This window comes from Hippopotamus amphibius, chromosome 6, assembly GCF_030028045.1.
Source record: "Hippopotamus amphibius kiboko isolate mHipAmp2 chromosome 6, mHipAmp2.hap2, whole genome shotgun sequence".
In the NCBI taxonomy this organism is placed as follows: domain Eukaryota; kingdom Metazoa; phylum Chordata; class Mammalia; order Artiodactyla; family Hippopotamidae; genus Hippopotamus; species Hippopotamus amphibius.
The window spans coordinates 64,508,529-64,528,051 of record NC_080191.1 but is presented as its reverse complement, the minus strand read 5'-3'; the positions used below and the strand labels follow the sequence as shown (position 1 = coordinate 64,528,051).

At 38.5% G+C, this 19,523-nt stretch overlaps 1 protein-coding gene and 1 pseudogene across 4 annotated transcripts in view; one reads left to right on the top strand and one right to left on the bottom strand.

Annotated features, from left to right (window-relative positions):
* The window catches only part of SENP6 (SUMO specific peptidase 6), a 104,254-nt gene extending 85,649 nt beyond the window's left edge, over window positions 1-18,605 (bottom strand). For all 4 annotated transcript variants that reach the window (XM_057737706.1, XM_057737707.1, XM_057737708.1 and 1 more), the window contains exon 1: window positions 18,400-18,605. In XM_057737706.1, the coding sequence (XP_057593689.1) occupies window positions 18,400-18,451 (52 nt within the window). In that variant the 5' untranslated portion in view covers window positions 18,452-18,605. The remainder of the gene's footprint in view (window positions 1-18,399) is intronic.
* Window positions 10,837-11,654, top strand: LOC130855494 (protein LSM14 homolog A-like; annotated as a pseudogene).
* Window positions 18,606-19,523: the final 918 nt, after the last annotated feature.

Sequence of the window (19,523 nt, the reverse complement as noted above, 5' to 3'; positions counted from 1 at the left end):
AGTATTATATCAATGTTAATTTTCTGATTTTGCTAACTGCACTGTAGTAATTTAAGAGAACGTATAGTTCAAAAAAGAAAAAAAAAAGAAGAGGTAGGACAATGAAGTATTTAGGGGTAAATGAGCAGTATGCCTAAAATTTACTTTCAAACAGTTCAGGAAAAAAAAAAGTATGCGTATATAAACATATACAGTTAGAGAATATGATAAAGTAATTGTGGTAAATGTCAAAATATTGGGGGAAATAAGTGAAGGGCATATGAAAATTCTTTGTACTAGTCTTACAACTACCACAAGATCCAGTACTGGGGTAGGAAAACCTAAACTGTGAACTTCAAACTGATGGAGGTTCAGTGTTTACAAGTCTGAGGGTTAAAAACTCTAGGGGTATCCAGTCATAAGAGGGGGCCCCACTCTTGTGAGTTTCACCTCCAGGAGCTTGACCAGGTTCTCACAGTAAATAATGGAGAAAAATCCCCCCCTCCCCTTGCTTCCATCAGGGAGAGGGGAAAAAAGAACCATACTGAAACACAACAGAGCACTCTATTCTTAACAAGGCCTACACTCAGAGTTAAGTAGCTAATCTATGAAGTTTTATTAAACCCTAACTGACCCAACTCCAGCTGGGAGAAGGGAAATATCTAACACCAGCCCATTCTAGCCATCGTGTCTCACCTAAGAGGAAAAAAAAATACTGAGAAACACTTGGAAAGTTCACAATTCAGAGGCGTAGGCTCACTGAATTGAAGACTGAGACCTAATCCCAGGACTGTAGTCCTAACTGCAGAACTAATAGAATGTTTCCCCTTACCCCACACCTAACACCACATTGCTAAAAGCCTATTCACTGCAGTTCCTTTTACCCAGTATATTGTGGGCAGCAATTAAGAAAAAAAATCACAAGGCATACTAAAAGGCAAAAAACACAATCTGATGAAACAAAACAAGCATCAAAACCAGACATGGCATGGATGTTGGAATTATCGACCTGGGAATTTAAACTATAATTACCCTGCTAAGGGCTCGAACGGTTAAAGTAGACGGCATGCAAGAACAGATGTGCAATATAAGCAGAGAGATGGAAATCCTAAGAACCAAAAAAAAAATGTTAGAAATAAAAAAACATGTAACAGAAATGAAGACTGCCTCTGGTGGGCTTATTAGCAGAATGGACACAGCTGAGGAAAGAATTGCTAAACTTGAGTATATATCAATAGAAACCTCCGAAACTGAACAACAAAGAGAATGAAGACAGAAAAAACAAAAAACAATGAAGGATCCTGGGACAACTACAAAAGGTGTAACATACATTTAATAGAAATACCAGAAGGAAAATGAAGAAAAGAAGAAATAATTGAAACAATAATGACTGAGAATTTCCCCAAATTAACAATGAGACACCAAACCACAGACCCAGGAAGCTCAGAGACAGAATAAATCTAAAAACTACACCTAGGCATATCATTTTCAAACCACAGCGGGGGGGAAATGCCGAAAGAGGCAGGTGTGGGGGGTGGTAGGAGAGAAAAAAACATTACCTACAGAGGAACAAAGATAAGAATTTTAACTGACTTCTCCTCAGAAATCATGCGAACAAGAAATCAAGCAAACAATGCATGCAACAAATAATATAAAGTGTTGAGAAAAAAGAAAAACCCTCTGGAATTCTGTACCCTGTGAAATTATCTTTCAAAAGTGAAGGAAAAATAAGTCTTTTAGACAAATACTGAGAGAACGTGCTGCTGTTTTGCAAGACCTGTTTTGCAAATGTTAAAAAAAAGTTCTTTAGAGGGAAGAAAAATGATGTAGGTCAGAAACTTGAATGTATATAAAGAAAGAAAGACTATTAAGAGAAGGAATAAGTGAAAACAAGATTAAAACTTTTGTTTTTCTTATTCGTAATAACAGGTAACAGTTTGTTCAAAATAACAGCAACATGGTATTTGATTATGTATGTTTATGTATATATCTTATGTGTGTGTATATACATATGCTTAACTCAAGTAAAAGGGAAATGAATAACAACAAAGATACAAGGGACAGGAAGGAGGAATTAAGATTATCTTGTTATTGTCTGTGAAGTAGTATAATGTTATTAGTAATGTATATATGGCAGTCCCAATCTCAAATTCACTTTCAAATAACATTATACCACTTCACAGACAATAACAAGATAATCTTAATTCCTCCCTCCTATCCCTTGTATCTTTGTTGTTATTCATTTCCCTTTTACTTAAGTTAAGCATATATATATACACACACATAAGATATATACATAAACATTAAGGGAACCACTAAATTCTTTTTTTAATTAAGTACCTCTGAAACGCAAAGAAAGGAGAGAAAATGGAATTATATAAAATGCTCAGTCAAAAACACAAAAGGCAGAAAAAGACTGGAAAACAAAAAAAAGAACAAAGAACAGAGGCAACAAATAGCAACTAGTAGTAAAAAAATATGGTAGACATTAACCCAACTATACCAATAATCACAATCAAATCCAATTGTATCAATAATTACAATCAAAAGCAATGGGCAGGATGGACCCTTGCTGGGTGTGGAGAGCACTGGCAATGTTAGGACTGGATTATGGAAACACAAAACTACTGTGTAGCATTGGTGGGCCTCCTAGGCAGAAGTCCATATAACTGTGATAGTCACATTCCTCTAAACTATGAACATGTGAAAACAGTTTACAGCCACCCTAGGAATTCAAAAAGAATTTAATAAACTTCTAAGTTCTGGATTTAAAATAAACAAACAAAAAAAAATTGAATATCAATGTTCTAAATGCACCAAATAAAACATAAACATTGTCAGAATGGATCAAACAATGAAATCCAACTACATACTATATACAAGAAACCCATAGACACATATAGATTAAAAAGTAAAAGGACAGAGAAAGACAACGCCAGCAATAACCAAAAGAAAGCAGTAGTAGCTATATTAATTTTAGACAAAGCAAATGTCAAAGCAAGGAAAGTTATTAGGGACAAAGAAGGGCATTTACACAATATTAAAAGGGTCAATTCTTCAAGAAGACATAACAGTCCTTAACATGTACGTACCTAACAGCAGTGTTAAATTATGTGAGACAAAAACTAGTAGAAATAGAAGGAGAAATAAATGAATTCACTATTACAGTTGGATAGTGTAAACTCCTGTATCAGAAATGGACTGAGTCAGCAGGCAGAAAATCAGTAAGGACATAGCTAAACTTAATAATACCATCAGTCAGCTGGAGATAATTGACATCTATAGACTACTTCATCCAACAACAGGAAAATACACATTTTTCTCAAGCTCACATGAAACATTCACAAGGACCACATTCTGGGCCATAAAACACACTTTAGCAAATTTATATGACAGAACTCACATAGTGTCTATTCTAAGACCACAAGAGAATTAAATTAGAAGTCAACTCCAGAAAGATTAACTGGAAAATCCCCAAATACATGGAGATTAAACACACTTCAAAACAACAAATGGGTCAATAAAGAAATCTCAAGATAAAATCATTTTGGACTAAATGAAAATGAAAACAGAGTTTACCAAATTTGTGAGAGGTAGTGAAAGCAGTGCTTAGAGGAAAATTTATGGCATTTAATGCATAAATTAGAAAGACCTACAGTAAATCATCTATGATTCCTTCCAACAAAACTAGGAAAAGAGCAACTTAAATCCAGAGTAAGCAGAAAAATAATAAAAATTAGAGCACAAATCAACAAATTTAAATAGGAAATCAACAGAAAAATCAATGAAACCAAAAGCTGGTTCTTTGATAAGACTGATAAAACCAATAAGCCTCTAGACAGGCCAAGAAAAAAAGAATGCGAATACAAATTACTACCATCAGAGATGAAAAAGAGAGAAAGGCAAATATCATATGACATTACTTATATATGGAATCTAAAAAGTGGTACAAATGAGCTTATTCATTGGGAAATTGGGACTGCCATATATACATTATTAATAAGAAAAAAATATCAAATTGTACACTTTAAATATACAGTTTATTGTATGTCAATTATATCTCAATAAAAGTTCTTAAAAAAATAAAAACAAAAAACAAAAAACAAAAGGTACAAATGTACTTACAAAACAGAAACAGAGTCACAGATGCAGAAAACAAACTTATGATCATGGGGGGGCGGGGGGCATCGGGGGAAGAGTGGAGGGAGGGATAAATTGGGAGACTGGGATTAACATATACACACTACTATATATAAAATAGATAACTAACAAGGATCTACTATATAGCACAGGTAACTTACTCAATACCCTATAATGGCCTATACGGGAAAATCTAAAGAAAGAGTGGATATATGTATAACTGATTCACTTTACCGTAACCTGAAGCTAACACAACACTGTAAATCAAGTACACTCCAATAAAAGTTATGAAAGAAAGAAAGAGGAAGAGAAAAGAAATGAAAGAGAGGACATCACTACAGATCCCATGGGCATTAAAAGGATAACACAAGCAACTCTGCCCAAATCTGATAACCCAGATGAAATGGACCAATTCTTTGAAAGATACAAGTGGCCAAAAAAAAAACCCCCAAAACCTCAAGAAGAAAAACAAAAAATAAGAAACAGACAACCTAAATTGGCCTATATCTAGTAAAGAAACTGAATCAATAACTAATTATATAATTTCCCAAAACAGAAGCCACCAGGCCCTGATGGATTCACTGAAGAAGTCTACCAAACATTTACCAATTCTCTACAATCTCTTTCAGAAGACTGAAGCAGAGGGAATACTTTCTAACTCATTCTACAAGGCCAACGATACCCTAGTATCAAAACCAAAGACATAATAAGAAAACTATAGACCAATATCTCTCATGAACATAGATGCAAAAATATTGGCAAATTGAATCCAACAATGTATAAGAGGAATTACACACCATGACTGAGTTGGAATGTGTCCCAGCTATGCCAAGGCTGGCTCAACATTCAAATATCAGTTAATGTAATCCATTACATCAATAAGCTAAAAAAAGGAAAATCAAATGATCATATCAATAGATGCAAAAAAAGTATCTGATAAAATCCAATTCCTATTCATGGTAAAAACACTCAGCAAACTAAGAAAACAGGAGAATTTCCTTAATTTATCTACAAAAACCTATAAATAACATCATACATAATGGTGAGAAATGGAAGCTTTCCAACTAAGATCAGGTACAAGACAAGGATGATCCCTCTTATCAGTCCTTTTTTGTTCCGGCTAATTCAATACATAAGAAAAAGAAATAAGAGAGATACAGATTGGGAAGAATGAAATAAAACTGTCTTTGCAGATGACATGATCATCTAGGTAGGAAATCTGAAAAAAAATCACTAAGAAAACCCTCCTGGAACTAATAAGCAATTATAGTAAGGCTGCAGGATACAAGGTTAATACAAAAAAATCAAATGCTTTCCTACATACCAATAATGAGCAATGTGAATGTGAAATTAAAAACACAGTAACACATTAGCACCCCCAAAATAAAATACTTAGCTATAAAGCTAACAAAATATGTACAAAATCTATAAGAGGGAAATTACAAAACTCTGATGAATGAAAGAAATGCTAAATAAATGGAGAGATATTCTGTGTTCATGGATGGGAAGACTCAATACTGTCCAGAAGTCAGTTCTTTCCAACTTTATCTATAAATTCAATGCAATCGCAATCAAAGTCTTAGCAAGTTACTTTGTGGATGCTGAGAAATTGATTCTAAAGTTTATTTGGGGAGACAAAAGATCCAGAAGAGCCATCATGATATTTAAGAACAACAAATTTGGAGGAGAGACACTACCTGACTTCAAGATTTATAAAGGTACAGTAATCAAGTCAGTGAGATATCGGCAAAAGAACAAATAAATCAGTGGAAAAGAATACAGAGCCCAGAATAGAGCCACATAACCATAGTCTTCTGTTCCTTCACAGGGCTGCAAAGGCAATACAATAGAGCAAAAGATAGTCTTTTCAAAAAATGGTGCTGGAACAACTGGACGTTCACATGCAAAAAAAATGAATCTAGACAGAGAGCTTACACCTCTCACAAAAATTAATTCGAAATGGATCACAGACCTAAAAGTAAAATACAAAACTATAACACTCATAAAAGATAGCAGAGGAGAAAATCTGGATGACTCTTACGTATGGTGATGATTCTTTAAATAAAACACCAAAGGTATAATCCATGAAAGAAAGAATTGATAAGATGGACTTTAAAATTAAAAGCTTCTGCTCTGGCAAGAAAATTAGAAAACAAGCCACAGACTGGGAGAGATATTTGAAAAAAACACATCTGATAAAAGACTTTATCCAAAATATACAAAGAACTCAAAAATGAGAAAACAACCTGATGAAAAAATGGGCCAAAGACCTTAACAGACACCTCATCAAAGAAGATACACACGTGGCAAATAAGTATATGAAAAAATTCTCCACAACATATGTCATAAGGGAAATGCAAATTAAAATAACAATACCACCACACACCCATTAAACAGCCAAAATCTGGAAAACTAACACCAAATGCTGGTGAGGATGTGGAGCAACCAGAACTCTCATTCACTGCTGGTGGGAATACAAAACATACAGTTTGCCAGTTTCTTACTGTTACCATATGATCCAGCAATTGCACTCCTTGATATTTACCCACAGGTGTTAAAAACTTATATCCACACTAAACCTGCAGATATTATAGCAGCTTTATCATAACTGCCAAAACCTGGAAGCAACCAAGATATCCTTATGTCCTTCGATAGGTGGATGGATAAACTGGTGTAACTGGACAATGAACTATTTGGCACCTAAAAAAGTAAAAAAAAAATAAAAGAACTACCAAGCCATGAAGACATGGAGGAACCTTAAATGCCTATTACTAAGTGAAAGAAACCAACCTGGAAAGGCACTTACTGTATGATTTCAACTAGATGACATTCTGGACAAGGCAAAACTATGCAGACAGTAAAAAGGTCAGTAGTTGCCAGGGTGAAGTGCAGGTGGAGGGGCTGAGGGATGAATAGGTAGAACAATGATTTTTATGGCAATGAAAATACTGTGTATGATACAATAATGATGGATACATGTCATTACACATTTGTTGAAACCCATAGACTATACCACACAATGAGTGAACCATAATGTAAACTATGGACTCTGAGTGATTATGATGTGTCAATGGAGGGTTATCAATTGGTAGCAAACATACCACTCTGGTGGGAGATGTTGATATTGGTGAAGGCTGCAGCTGTGGGGGTGGGCAGTATATGGCAAATCTCTGTACCTTCCTCTCTCAATTTTGCTGTGAACCTAAAACTGCTTTTAAAAAAAAAAGTCTTAAAAAAACAAGTAAACTTTTTGCATGGTTAGAAGAAAAAAAAAAGTCTTCCCCAGCCAGTTTTATTGAGATATAACTGAATAGCACTGTGTAAGTTCAAGGTGTACAGCATAATGACTTGACTTATATTGTGAAATGATTACCATGTGTTCAGTTATCAACTATCATCTCATATAGATGAAAAGGAGGGAGGGAGGGAGGGAGGAAGGAAAAGAAAGAAAAGGGAAGAGAGGGAAGGGAAGGGAGGAAATGAAAAAGTTTTTTCCTTGTAATGAGAACTCGGGATTTACTCTAACAACTTCCAAACATGTCATATAGGGGTATTAACTACAGCCATCCATCATTTTATACATTACAATCCCAGTCCTTATTTATCCTATAACTGGAAGTTTGTACCTTTTGACCACCTTCATCCAAGTCTCCTACCTCCCATGCCCTGACTCAGGAAACCACAAATCTGATTTCTTTTTCTATAAGCATGGGATTTTTTTTTTCCTTAAGATTCCACATATAAGTGAGAACACACAGCATTCTTAGTTCACTCAGCATAATGTTCGCAGGGTCCACCCATGCTGTCACAAATGGCAAGATTTCTTTCCTTTTAATGTCTGAATAATAATAGTCCATTTTATCCATTCTTCTACTGATGGACACTTAGATTGTTTCCAAGTCTTGGCTATTATAAATAACAATGCTATGACTATGGGGGCACAGATATCTCTTCAACATAGTGTTTTCATTTCCTTCAGATATATTCACATTAAGTAGAACTGCTGGATCATATGGTAGTTCCACTTTTAATCTCTTGAGGAACCCCCATACTGTTTTCCGTAGTGGCTGTACCAATTTTACAACCCCACCAACAGTACACTGTTATCATGGTTTCACAACAACTATACTAACAGGCGTGAGATGATATCTCATGGTGGTTCTGATTTGCATTTTCCTAATAATTAGTGATGTTGAGCACCTCTTAATGTATCTGTGGGCCATCTGTATGTCTTTTTTGGAAAAAAAAAGTCTATTCAAGTCCTTCACCTATTTTTTAATTGGATAATTTGGGTTTTTTGCTATTAAGTTATGAGTTCTTTATATATTTTGGATATTAACCCCTTATCATATATGTGGTTTGCAAGTATTTAATAAAGTCTTTATAAAAACTTTTTTAAATGCAAAAAAAACACAAGAAATAGATACACTACAAATAGATTTCCACATTTTGTTACCCCAGCCTGTACAGCCACATAAAAACAGTTATCTTAAAAACTAATGAACAGTAATTAATACAACCAAACAAGGGGATACGGGGACATATGTATAAATACAGCTGATTTACTTTGCTACACAGCAGAAACTGGCACAGTGTAAAGCAATAATACTCCAATTAAAAAAAAAAAGAAATAAGTTATAATACAAGGGACCAATATGACCAAAGAATTTCTTGTATCACAAAAAGCACATTAAGAAAAAAACAATAAATGACTATATTTAAAAAATTTGCTCATAAAATTATTCCACGCATTTAAAAATAAGACAATAATTTTGTAAGATGTTCAATACATGTAAGTCAACCTAGGTTTACTATCCAGACTATACAAAGCACCCCAACATTCCAAAAGAAAAACAAAATGTGCAGAAGATGAGCTATTAAGAACAGAGGAAATACACACAAAACAACCCCCAAAACAAAAAGAAACTCAGCGAGTATTTTGTTTTGTTTACTCATGCATCACAAGCACAGAGAATGGGGATTAACTCTAGGTTGGCACTCAATATTTTTTGCATATTGAATGAACAATGAATAATTTATTAAAATACAGCAATAAAGATACTCAAGCTTCACTATAAACCAGAGTATTTCAAACCACCATCTGATAACCCCATCAGCCTGGCAAAAACTAAAACATCAGACGTTTTTAGGTGCGTGATGATGTGTATAAACAGGGAGACTTAAAAAGTGCTAGTGAAAACACTTTGGAGATCAATTTGGCAATACCTAGGTGAAGCTGAAATTGCACATGATCCGATAATTCCATTACTAAGAAATACCCTAGATCAGATGTTAGCAAAGTATGGCCCAGCCAAATCTGGCCTGCTGATTGTTTTTATGAGGCCCATGAGCTAAGAATATGGCTTCTACATTTTTAAATGGCCAAGGAGGGGGAAAAAAAAAACATCAAACGAGAGTAATGTGCCATGTTATAAGAAAATTACATAAAATTCATATTTCAGTGTCCATAAAGTTTTACTAGCACATAGCCACACTCATTTGCTTATGTATTATCTATAACCGCCTTCTTGCTAAACTGGCAGTGTTGAGTAATTGTGACAGACTGGAACGCAAAGTGTAAGATATTCACTATCTAGCCCTTCACAGAAAAAGTTTGCTAACCTCTGCTCTAGTGAAACACACACATATGCACAAGGATGTGTACTTACAAAAAAGTTCATAGTAGCAATATGTGACATACTGAGACGTGCATGGTAGGAATGTATGTAACAGTAAAAAATTAGATACAACCTAACTTCCACAAAAAGGAAATGCATAAAGTGTAGTATATTCATACTATGTGTCATAACACCAGAGTTATTCTTATCAACATTATTTAATTTCTCAAACAATGCTGTAAGAATGAAAATTTACAGAATAATATAGTATGACATGATTTATAAAATATTCTAAACATTCAAAACAATTTGTGCTCATACACAGGTTCAGAGATACATACATAAAGAATAAAGTACAAACAAATGTATGGGAATGATAACTACCAAATTAAGGACGGTGGTTACCCCTGGAGAGGAGGCAGGAAGATGAAAACAAGAAAGAGTTCACCCCAGCTTCAACTGTATTACTAATGTTTTCTTTAGGCTAGGAAGCAGAACATGACTTTTTGCTATATTATTCTCTATATTCCACACAAACGTGAAATATTTCCTAAGAACTTTTTAAACTGTCATTGATAAGGTTTTACAACAATATATTTTTTAAAAAGGATCACTAACACTTCTGCAACTCAGAAATATAGAAGCGGTAAAAGAAAACGTAAAGAGAATTAAATGCAAACATCAGGAAATCTCAATAAAGCAATTGTAAGTGGCTCTGTATGTAATGCTTTAGCCCCAGTCTTTCTCAGGAAAGACTGTCAAGCTTCTCCAAACGCAGTCTCTTGGAGCCCTAAGCCACCATGTTACAAGTCTGGGTACCCTGCTGCAGAGACCACATGAAGAGGCCTTTAGACTACATGGAGAAGGATGGGCCCAACTTTCCATACCTGCCAGAGTCAGACATTTGAATAAAGCTATCTTGGAACCTCCAGGCCAGCCAAGCTACCACTGAATAACCCCCACAGACACTATATGAAGCAGAAAAATCACCCAGCTAAGGTGATTTTTCTAAGCTAAAAAATCTTTATTTTTTGATACAGAAAACAGACCAATAGACTGTACAATATTAACTGAAGATGAAGCCTGAATATATTATATTTTTGGGAATAATATTAAATTAGACTTCTCTGTGAGCCACCAAAACCACAATATTCTTTGCCTCAGGATCCAGCTATTGTTCAGAGTTGTCTCAGTTTATCTACTTCTTCGTTCCATTCAGTGGGTTTCTATGGATCTTTCGGCAGGATGCTGGCATACAGTTACAGTTCTGTCCAAGGCCAACATCAGGCAGCAGTTTGATGCTGTTGGTGTTGCTGGAAGCATCTTGATCTTCTATGGAATGGAAATATCAAGCAGTGGTGCCATACCCCAAAGTAATGCAGTTGTGTATTACACAGAATACACAATCTCTAAAAATACTATTATCTCAAGCACACAAAGTTCCAAAGACAGAAAACGAATAACTTAAGAAATGATTGCAAGAGACAAATGGCTCTAATGTTCCTTCTGCTCCAAGGAAAGGGGAGAAGTCCATCAAGATGGCAGGGGAATTCAATATTCAATGAGACTGACCAATGAAACACTTTAATTCTGCAAGTGCAAATGCATAAGTCAACAAGGAGAAAATTGACAGTTTCATAATAAACTTAAAAGAAAAACTTGAAAAACAGGTAAAGCCTGTAGATGGTGAAGACAAAGGAGGTTCAGGAGTTGGTACTCAAACTTGTGAAGGAAACACTGATAAAGATTTGCAGACAATGCTATAATGACAAAATTAAACAATTCTTTCTTATTTCCTGTAATAATACAGAATGGAGACCAACCTGAACTGAAGAAAGAAGTTTAAATGCCAAAACATGGAATTCCACCTCATCCAAACAGTGACACAGGAGTTTCAGAGACAGAGAAGATATTGGTTTCCATGGAGACAGAGTCACCAGAGTTCATGGTAGTAAAAGGCAGTATCTTCACCATGTCTCCAAGATTTAGTGGCAGATTTACACATAGGAGCTTGTGGAAGCAGAAAGTTTGCAGATTTTTTTTTTTTAATATATGAAAGACAACAAGGTTATTACATAGTCTTCAAACAAGTCTCAGGAAATTTCTAGCTCTTCATGTCCTTAAAAATGGCTTCAGTCTTTGCCAAAAATAAAGTACATTTGTTACACACTGTACACCAGCACTGTTTTTTTTTCTTTCTCCTTGCTGTATGTCAAAGATTGTAATGCAGTTAAGGTGGGAGGGATAAAACCCCTCATATTTAAAACCAAGCATGAAATGTATTTGAAATAACAAAAAAACTCTCCCAAAACAAGATGAGAATATGGCTTGCTGTCTTACTTCTCAAGTCTGTAGTTTCAGATGGCCTCAAAGTAGTTGTTGTTAACCTGGGACAAGGCACAGTGTCCACATAAACCCCGTTTGCCTAGGACTGTTCCAATTTTAGTAGTGAAAGTAACACCGTTCTTAGTGTTAAATGGATATTGCATATCTACTTTGTTTTTTAGGTGATGTAGGCAACCATAATTTGCAGTTCACAATAATGGATCATCCACTATTGCATCACTCCAAGTAATGTGACTTAAGTGTACAACTGAAGTGGGTTGTAACTGTGACTGACAGTCTGCCTTTGACTTTATGGATTAGCTGTTGTGTTTTGTATCAAGATAATGTTTAATTTTTAATATTGTAAATAGTGGTGACCACGTTTCCTAAGAGTTTAGATAATGAAAATGAGAAAGATTACAATAACAACTCCAGCATGACCCAGACATCACTGAATGAAAGAAAAAAAGGAAGGAAAAGTTCTTAACATTCTTCCTCTTTTCTTCTTACTTATGCTTGCTTGGTTTCAGAAATTCTTGAATCAGTCCCTGATCAAAGAAAAGTTAACCCATGACTGTTTATGTTACTATTTACACTTTTGAAACAAATTACAAATGTGTGGTCTACTTTGTTCTTCCTTTAGCTTCCTAAACTGTCCAGAAATTAGAAACTTTTGGATCTCAAAAGAACTATCATTTTCAAGTTTAAGAAATACTATGACTTTGCTGAAAGTATTAAAAAAACAAATACAACAACCAGGGAAATATGGGAGAGGAAAGATGGCTGCATGGATTAAAGATGGCTGCAAATTCTTTCCCACTGTTTCTGTTGAATGATAGTTCTACTCCCCATACCCTTGAACCTGGGCCGGCTCTGTGCACTTCTGGCCAGTCGAATGTGACAGAAGTGACACTGTGTAATTTCTGAAGTTGGGCCGTAAGAGATCTGTGGCTTTGGCTTTTGCCCTCTTAAGAGTGCTGCTTCATCAGTAAATGGTAACTCCCCATAATTCCCTATTATTTTTCCATCTCCCCCACCCCCCTGCTCCGAAAGGTTAAACAGGTAAGAAGAATGGGAAAGCAAAGAGGTAAAGAAAGGAAGGAGGGAGGAAAGAAGGAAGGAAATGCTGAAAGAGGTTAAGGCTATAGGACAGGTCCTAAGCTCCAGTTCTGACTGCCCCACTAACTTGCTCTAGGTCATATAACCCCTCTATACCTCCTGATCTCCTCAAACAGTCAACATACTTTTGTAATGATAACAGGAACAATTAACTTATAGAAGTCTAGACATATGGAATACATAACTTCATTCTCTTTCCTCTCCCACTACACTAGTCAATCTAGAGTATCAACAACAATCAGCTAATACCTAGAAAAAGAAAGCTAGTAAGTGAAGGAAAAGCAATAAAAACTAGAATTCAAACAAGAGAGAAGGCAAGCATTAAGAGAAGAAAAGCAAGAAAAGAAGTTTTTTTTTTCTACCCAAGAAAATAAATATAATACCAACTAACACAGAGTGTTTGGAATTATATGTCTGGAATTATTCTAAGAGTTTACTATGAGTAACACATTTAATCTTCATGGAAACCTTATGAGGGAACCACAATTATTATCCTTGTGTTACAAATAGGATAGGATCCTTGTTAACCTTTATGTAACACAAAGGTTAAGTAATCTATCCAAGATCACACAGCCCCTAGGTATAGAGCTAAACAATGAATCCTGGCATTCTGGCTTCTCACTTCATGCTTTCAATGCACTTCTAATGAAAACTGCTTCCATTCCACATGAAGTTCTTCTCTGCTATTCCATGTGAGTGTACATGAAATCAAGTGATAAGTAGAATTTATCAACTCAACTGGAATGCAACTAGGAAATAAACACGCCTAAGGAGTAAATAAGGAATGACATCATGGTATAGCTTCTAAAAGTAGTACAATCAAAAGAGGAAGGAGTGGGGCTAAATGAAGAACTTTGTGGTGTGTTCCCCTGGGCAGGCTGAAACTAAAGACCTTGCTCATATTCCTGGAATGACAAACATTTAGGAGAAATGGTGCTTTAGTTCAGGAGATATTGTGAAGTATTTACTGTCTCTAATAAAAGTGACAAGTGGATTGGATTCTGAATTGCATTTATACGTAAAAATAATGTATGGTGAAGGGAAAATGGAAAACTTTTCATTTGGAGGCATAAGCAATTTTGCTGGTATAGAGGACAACACTGCAATAGTTTAGATTAGTCTTTTCAATTTAGTGGAAAGAGTTCACAAAGGTAGATGGGCCCAGAATTAAAATAAAGTAGTAAATACACACACACACACACACACACACACACACACACACACACACACGAAAGGGAAAGCAGAGAAAATGGGAGAAAATATTGGTGAGGCAATTAGCTGGTAGAAGAAAAAAAGGTAAAGGGAAAGAAAGCTAGAATGAACAGCAGCAATATAAAAAAGAAAAAACAAATGAGAGGAGGTAGACTTGCCAGAGGTTCCACAGAGGAGAGAAGAAGGTGGAGAATATCAAAAGAAAGGTTACACCAACGAGATAACTACCATCACCTTTGCCCTATACTGCAAGTCTCCTAACTGATCTCGCTGACGATCTTTTGCCCCTCTCTAGAGCTTCCTCCATGTGGTAGCCAATGACCTTTTTTTGAAACAAACCTGATGATATTAACCTCCAGTCTCATCTGGTACCACTCGCCTTATGAGCACCATACTGTCCTTTTAGTCCCCTAAACATGCCATGCTTCCTCTATTGTATTCCCTCTGGCTGGAAAGCTTTCTTTCCACCTTTCCCTCTCCTAATCATCCTTCAAACTGCCCTGATTAGATCAAATTCTCGTTATTAGAAATAATGCCCTTTTGTTGCACTTGACAGTTGAAAATGTACACCTACAAGTGTGATTATTTGATTACTGACTCTCCTCACTGGACTGGAAACTCCATGGGGAAACCTCTCCCCTCCCCCACCATGCCTCTCAGTACAGTACCTACAACATTACAGTTGCTCAATAAATGTCTGTTGAATGAATGAACAAAAGAGAAACCTGCCAAACTATCTATCACAAGGGGAGAAGGGGCAGAAGACAACCTTAAGTGAATAGAAGAGAAAGAAATCAAAGAGGGGAAAGAAAAAAATTCAATACAAGCTGTGGCCTAATTAAATTCACACAATTTCAGTGTGATACTATACCAACAAAATAAAGTACAATAGTAACCAGTAGGTCTCCTTTTCGCTAATGAAGCCACAAAAGGAAACAGAATTAGTATTTTACTTAATAGTTTATAAGAATGTAAAATATAATTTAGAGCACGGAGGACAAACAAGCACCTCTTAAAAGCAGAGCTATTAACTTACTTCTTATTCCTCTGTCAGTCTACTCCATCTCAGTAAAGGGAATCCCCCTCCCTAACACCTCAAACCAAAACCCTAGGAGTCATCTTTGCTTCCTCCCTTACTGTGATCCTCAATATGCAATGCCTCAAGTCCTGTAAACTCTACAATCCAACTGGATTTTCAATCTATCCACTCCTTTTCCCCAAGCAGCACTGCTACCCTCCTAATCCAAGCCCATCTATTGTTTAGACTGCTACAGTATTCTCCTAACTAATGCCCCTGTTTTTACTCTTGCTCTCCTCTAATTCACTCCATGAGCAAAGTGATTTTTTAAAAAGATAAATTGTATCATTACACTCCTTTGCCCCCAAACTCTTCAATGACTTCCTACTTCTCAGAATCAAATAAAAATTCATGATCTTGCATGTTCTGCTGCCTCTCTTTCACATCACTCTCTTCTTTGCTTGGTACATTTCAGCCATAATGACCTCCTTTTTTTAAACAAGTGGAATCCTGTATCATCTCAGAACCTTTACAGACACATCCTCTCTTCCATACTCTAGTCCCACAGTTAAGGTATTACCTTAACACAGGTGTGACCTCCTCAGTAAGGCCTTTCCTGACTTTATAACACTATGTAAAATGGTTTTCTCATTCATCCACTGCTCTGTATATTTTATTTCCTCCATAGCCTTTATCACACTATTATCATCTTGTTTGCTTCATTAACAACAAATAAATATGCTCCAGCTGCAAGAAAAATGATGGTGAAAAGATAAAGCCATTGCTTTCATGGAGCTTATATTTTAACAGGACTAAAAAAACATGAAGATATAAATTTATCATGTGAAAAGTGCTACCATTAAAAATAAAACAATTAAAAGGAATGCCACGTGTTTGTACATGTGAGTGTGGCAGCATGACATTTTAAGTAGGTTGTCAGGTCTGAGCAGATCTAAATAAAGTGAAGAAAACTATGTGAAAAAATGGGGTAAGACTTTTAAATGGATTAATTTTTACCTATTTATGAAAAGTCCCTCCCACCAAAATATAAGTCCTATGAAGGCAAGGACCCTATCTTATGCACTGCTGTATTCACCTTTGTAAAGTGCATAGCACAGAGCAGGCTGCTATAAATATTTGATGAATGAATATTTGGCAAGTTATATTGGAGTATTTTATCATTAAAAATGTAAAGAACCAAAAGAATTAAATACAAAATATTAAACACAAAAAAATGTAACTAGTACTAAATATCATTCCATTTATTTCAAAAGACTCAGTACAGTATATGAAAAACTGAAATCCTTCCTCTCCCTTATGCTCACGTTTTGAACAGGGCACCACTTGCTTGCTTTATGAGAACGCTGAAAGAGACATGGTGAAACTCAAGTTTATCCCCTAGAGCAATTCATAGGCCCTTAAGTTAGAATAAAAGTATCTATAAAAGCAACAGTTTCAAAATCACACTAGCCCTGTTCGCCTTACTTATTCTCTTCCTATCCTCCCTATGTTCATCACATAGTACCATCTGTAACACAAACTGCACCACTCTCAGCCTCTGACAGTATTCTGCCCAAAGGAGAATGGAGGTAGGACAGAAGAAACATGACATAAAGCCAGAAAAACTTACAAGCTTTCCACATCTTCTTACTACAAATCTAATATAAAACTATCATCATTTTTAAGTAAAGGCTGGTTTACATAACAAGATAATTTTTTTTTACTCTGCTACACTCCAAGGAAGAACTAAGAAAATTAAAATTTCTTTTCCCACTCACCTTTATTAGTCCCTATTTGCTCATCAGACTAATAATGAGTACCTACTATGGTCCAGGCACTGTTCCAGGTGCAGTTAATAAAACTGTAAACACGGCATACCCATCCTTCAACACCCTCTTACAGGACCTTGTACCACCGTGAAGTTGTACTTTCTTAATTCAGAAATGTTTCGAATTAGTTATTTTTAAACTACTGCTTATACCTCATATGAAATTCATCTTTGCAAAATTATCCAAAAAGGAGTTAATCTTTTCTTAGCAATCACTGCACAGCAGATAGACCCGCTCTCCCAAACATATTTATAAATCCAATTACCAGCATAAACAGTGAACTCACAGTCAAAGTAAGCAATGAACATTACAGAATTCCTGCTCTGCAACTACAGCGAATTTAGTCGTATTTGGGGGAATCCTTAGACATAGGCAAAGAGCCAATATCGTTACCCATAACCACCATCCCCAATAATAATGTATAGCTTTTCTTAAGACTGGCTTAGTCCACCTACAGCAAATGTTTAACTTTTCCTCACAACTGAATAAAAATGGAACCACTCAAACTTTAGTAGCTTGGGTGACAGTCCCAAAATTGACATTGTGAATCTCGTTCTCTTTTTTTCAGATAAATTATTTTATAATATATGTTTAGCAAAACACATTTCGTAAGATTATCAGACGGGGCCAGGCCTACTCTGAAAGCTGGCTGCAAAAGGAAGGCTGAAGCTCTGCTAAACAGAAAGACCAGGGGGGTATAAAACAAACTCAGAAACTACCTCTCCCCGCCCTACGTGGACTGGCCCCCGATTTCATCCAACCTTAGCAATTTTAAACTTTACATGAACACCAAACAACCTGAGTGCAATGTGCTCTCATTCTCAGGCCACCACAGAGAGACCAAAAAATGTCAAAGACGCGCGTGCACTCTCAAAGGACACCCTCCCACCGAATCCGGCTCGCGGCCGCGCCCCCGACGCCCCCGCGGCCTCCCCGCTCCCGGCCAAGCCCCTGGTCCGCGGGGACTCGAACCCAGCGCGCCCGCAGCACCTTCCCTCCCCGCCATCGCCCCGGAGCCCCCGCCCTCCGGTCCTCCGCCGGCCCCCCCCCCCCGCCCCCAACCCACCCGGCGCCCATAACTGAATATCCGGGAATCAGGGGCCCACATTTTCCTGTATTTCCCCACCCCCCACCCCCGCAAGGGCAGAAATAGATGTACCTTCCAGAAAAGTAATCTCCCCTGCGCTGCCGTCGCTCTTGCCAGCCGCCATCTTCCTCCTCCCACGCCGCCGCCTTCTTAATCCATGGCCCACACCGCCGCCGCCGCGTTCGCCGGGATGAGGGGCCGCGCCGCAGGAGGGTAGCCGCCGCAGGGTTGCGGGCCTAGGACTCGGCCGTCAGGCGGGCGGCGCTCCCCCGTCCGGACGGGCCTACACAAAAGAAGGCCGGCTCCCGGGCCTATCCGCGGGCGGGCGGTGAGACCCGCGGCCTGGGCTGCTCAGGCCCCGCCGGACGAACGCGAGCGGCGACGACGGCGACGGCGTTTCCCGGGCCCGCTGCCTCTCGGCCCGCGACTCCCCATCCACCGCCCGCCCAGGCCGCCCGAGAAGCTTCCCCCAGCCGCGGGCCCGCAGGAAGAGGGGCTGAGGGCAAGCACGCAAACACGCCTCCCTCAGTCCCGGGCCGTAAAATGGCCGCACCCGCCGCGCCGGGGCGGCGAGGTCTGCGCGACCGTGAGGCGTCCCCGTGCTCTCGGCTCCTTATGCAGCCGCCGCCGCCGCCGCCGCCGCTACGGCCGTCCGCCCACCCCGCCCAGGCGCGAATGCATCAGCCGAGGCCTCTGCGACTGTCCATGTGGGCAGGGGTGGGTCTCCTGTGCCACCGCCTCGCGTCCGTCGCCACAGCAGCTCCAGCCGCCCGCCGCCGCCGCCGCTGCTCCTCCCCCACGGGCGCTGCTGCTGCTGCCGCCCGGCTCCCGCCCCCGCCCCGCCGCCGCCCCCAGCACGGCTCCCCCTTAGGAGCCCGGGCTCGCTAGCGGGCTGAGCGGGGCTGCGGCGCCGCACGGAGCCCCGCCGCGTGGCGCCCGCCGCCCGGCCCGCGGTAGCGCCGGCCCAGCGCGGCGCCGGCTCGGCCCACACACGTTTAGTCCGAATTTGCAAGCGTCCGCCGAGGCCCCCCTGGCCGACCTGGGGTCTCGGCTCTTCCAGGCCGGGCCGGAGATGCATTTGGCTTCTGTGGCCTGAGAAGTGTTCTGAGTTCATTCCTCCGAGGAGGCCTTCGGGTTTAAACCGTAGCCAACTGCAGAGAAAAGGTAGAGTGAGGTAGCGCGATCACATGTGTGGA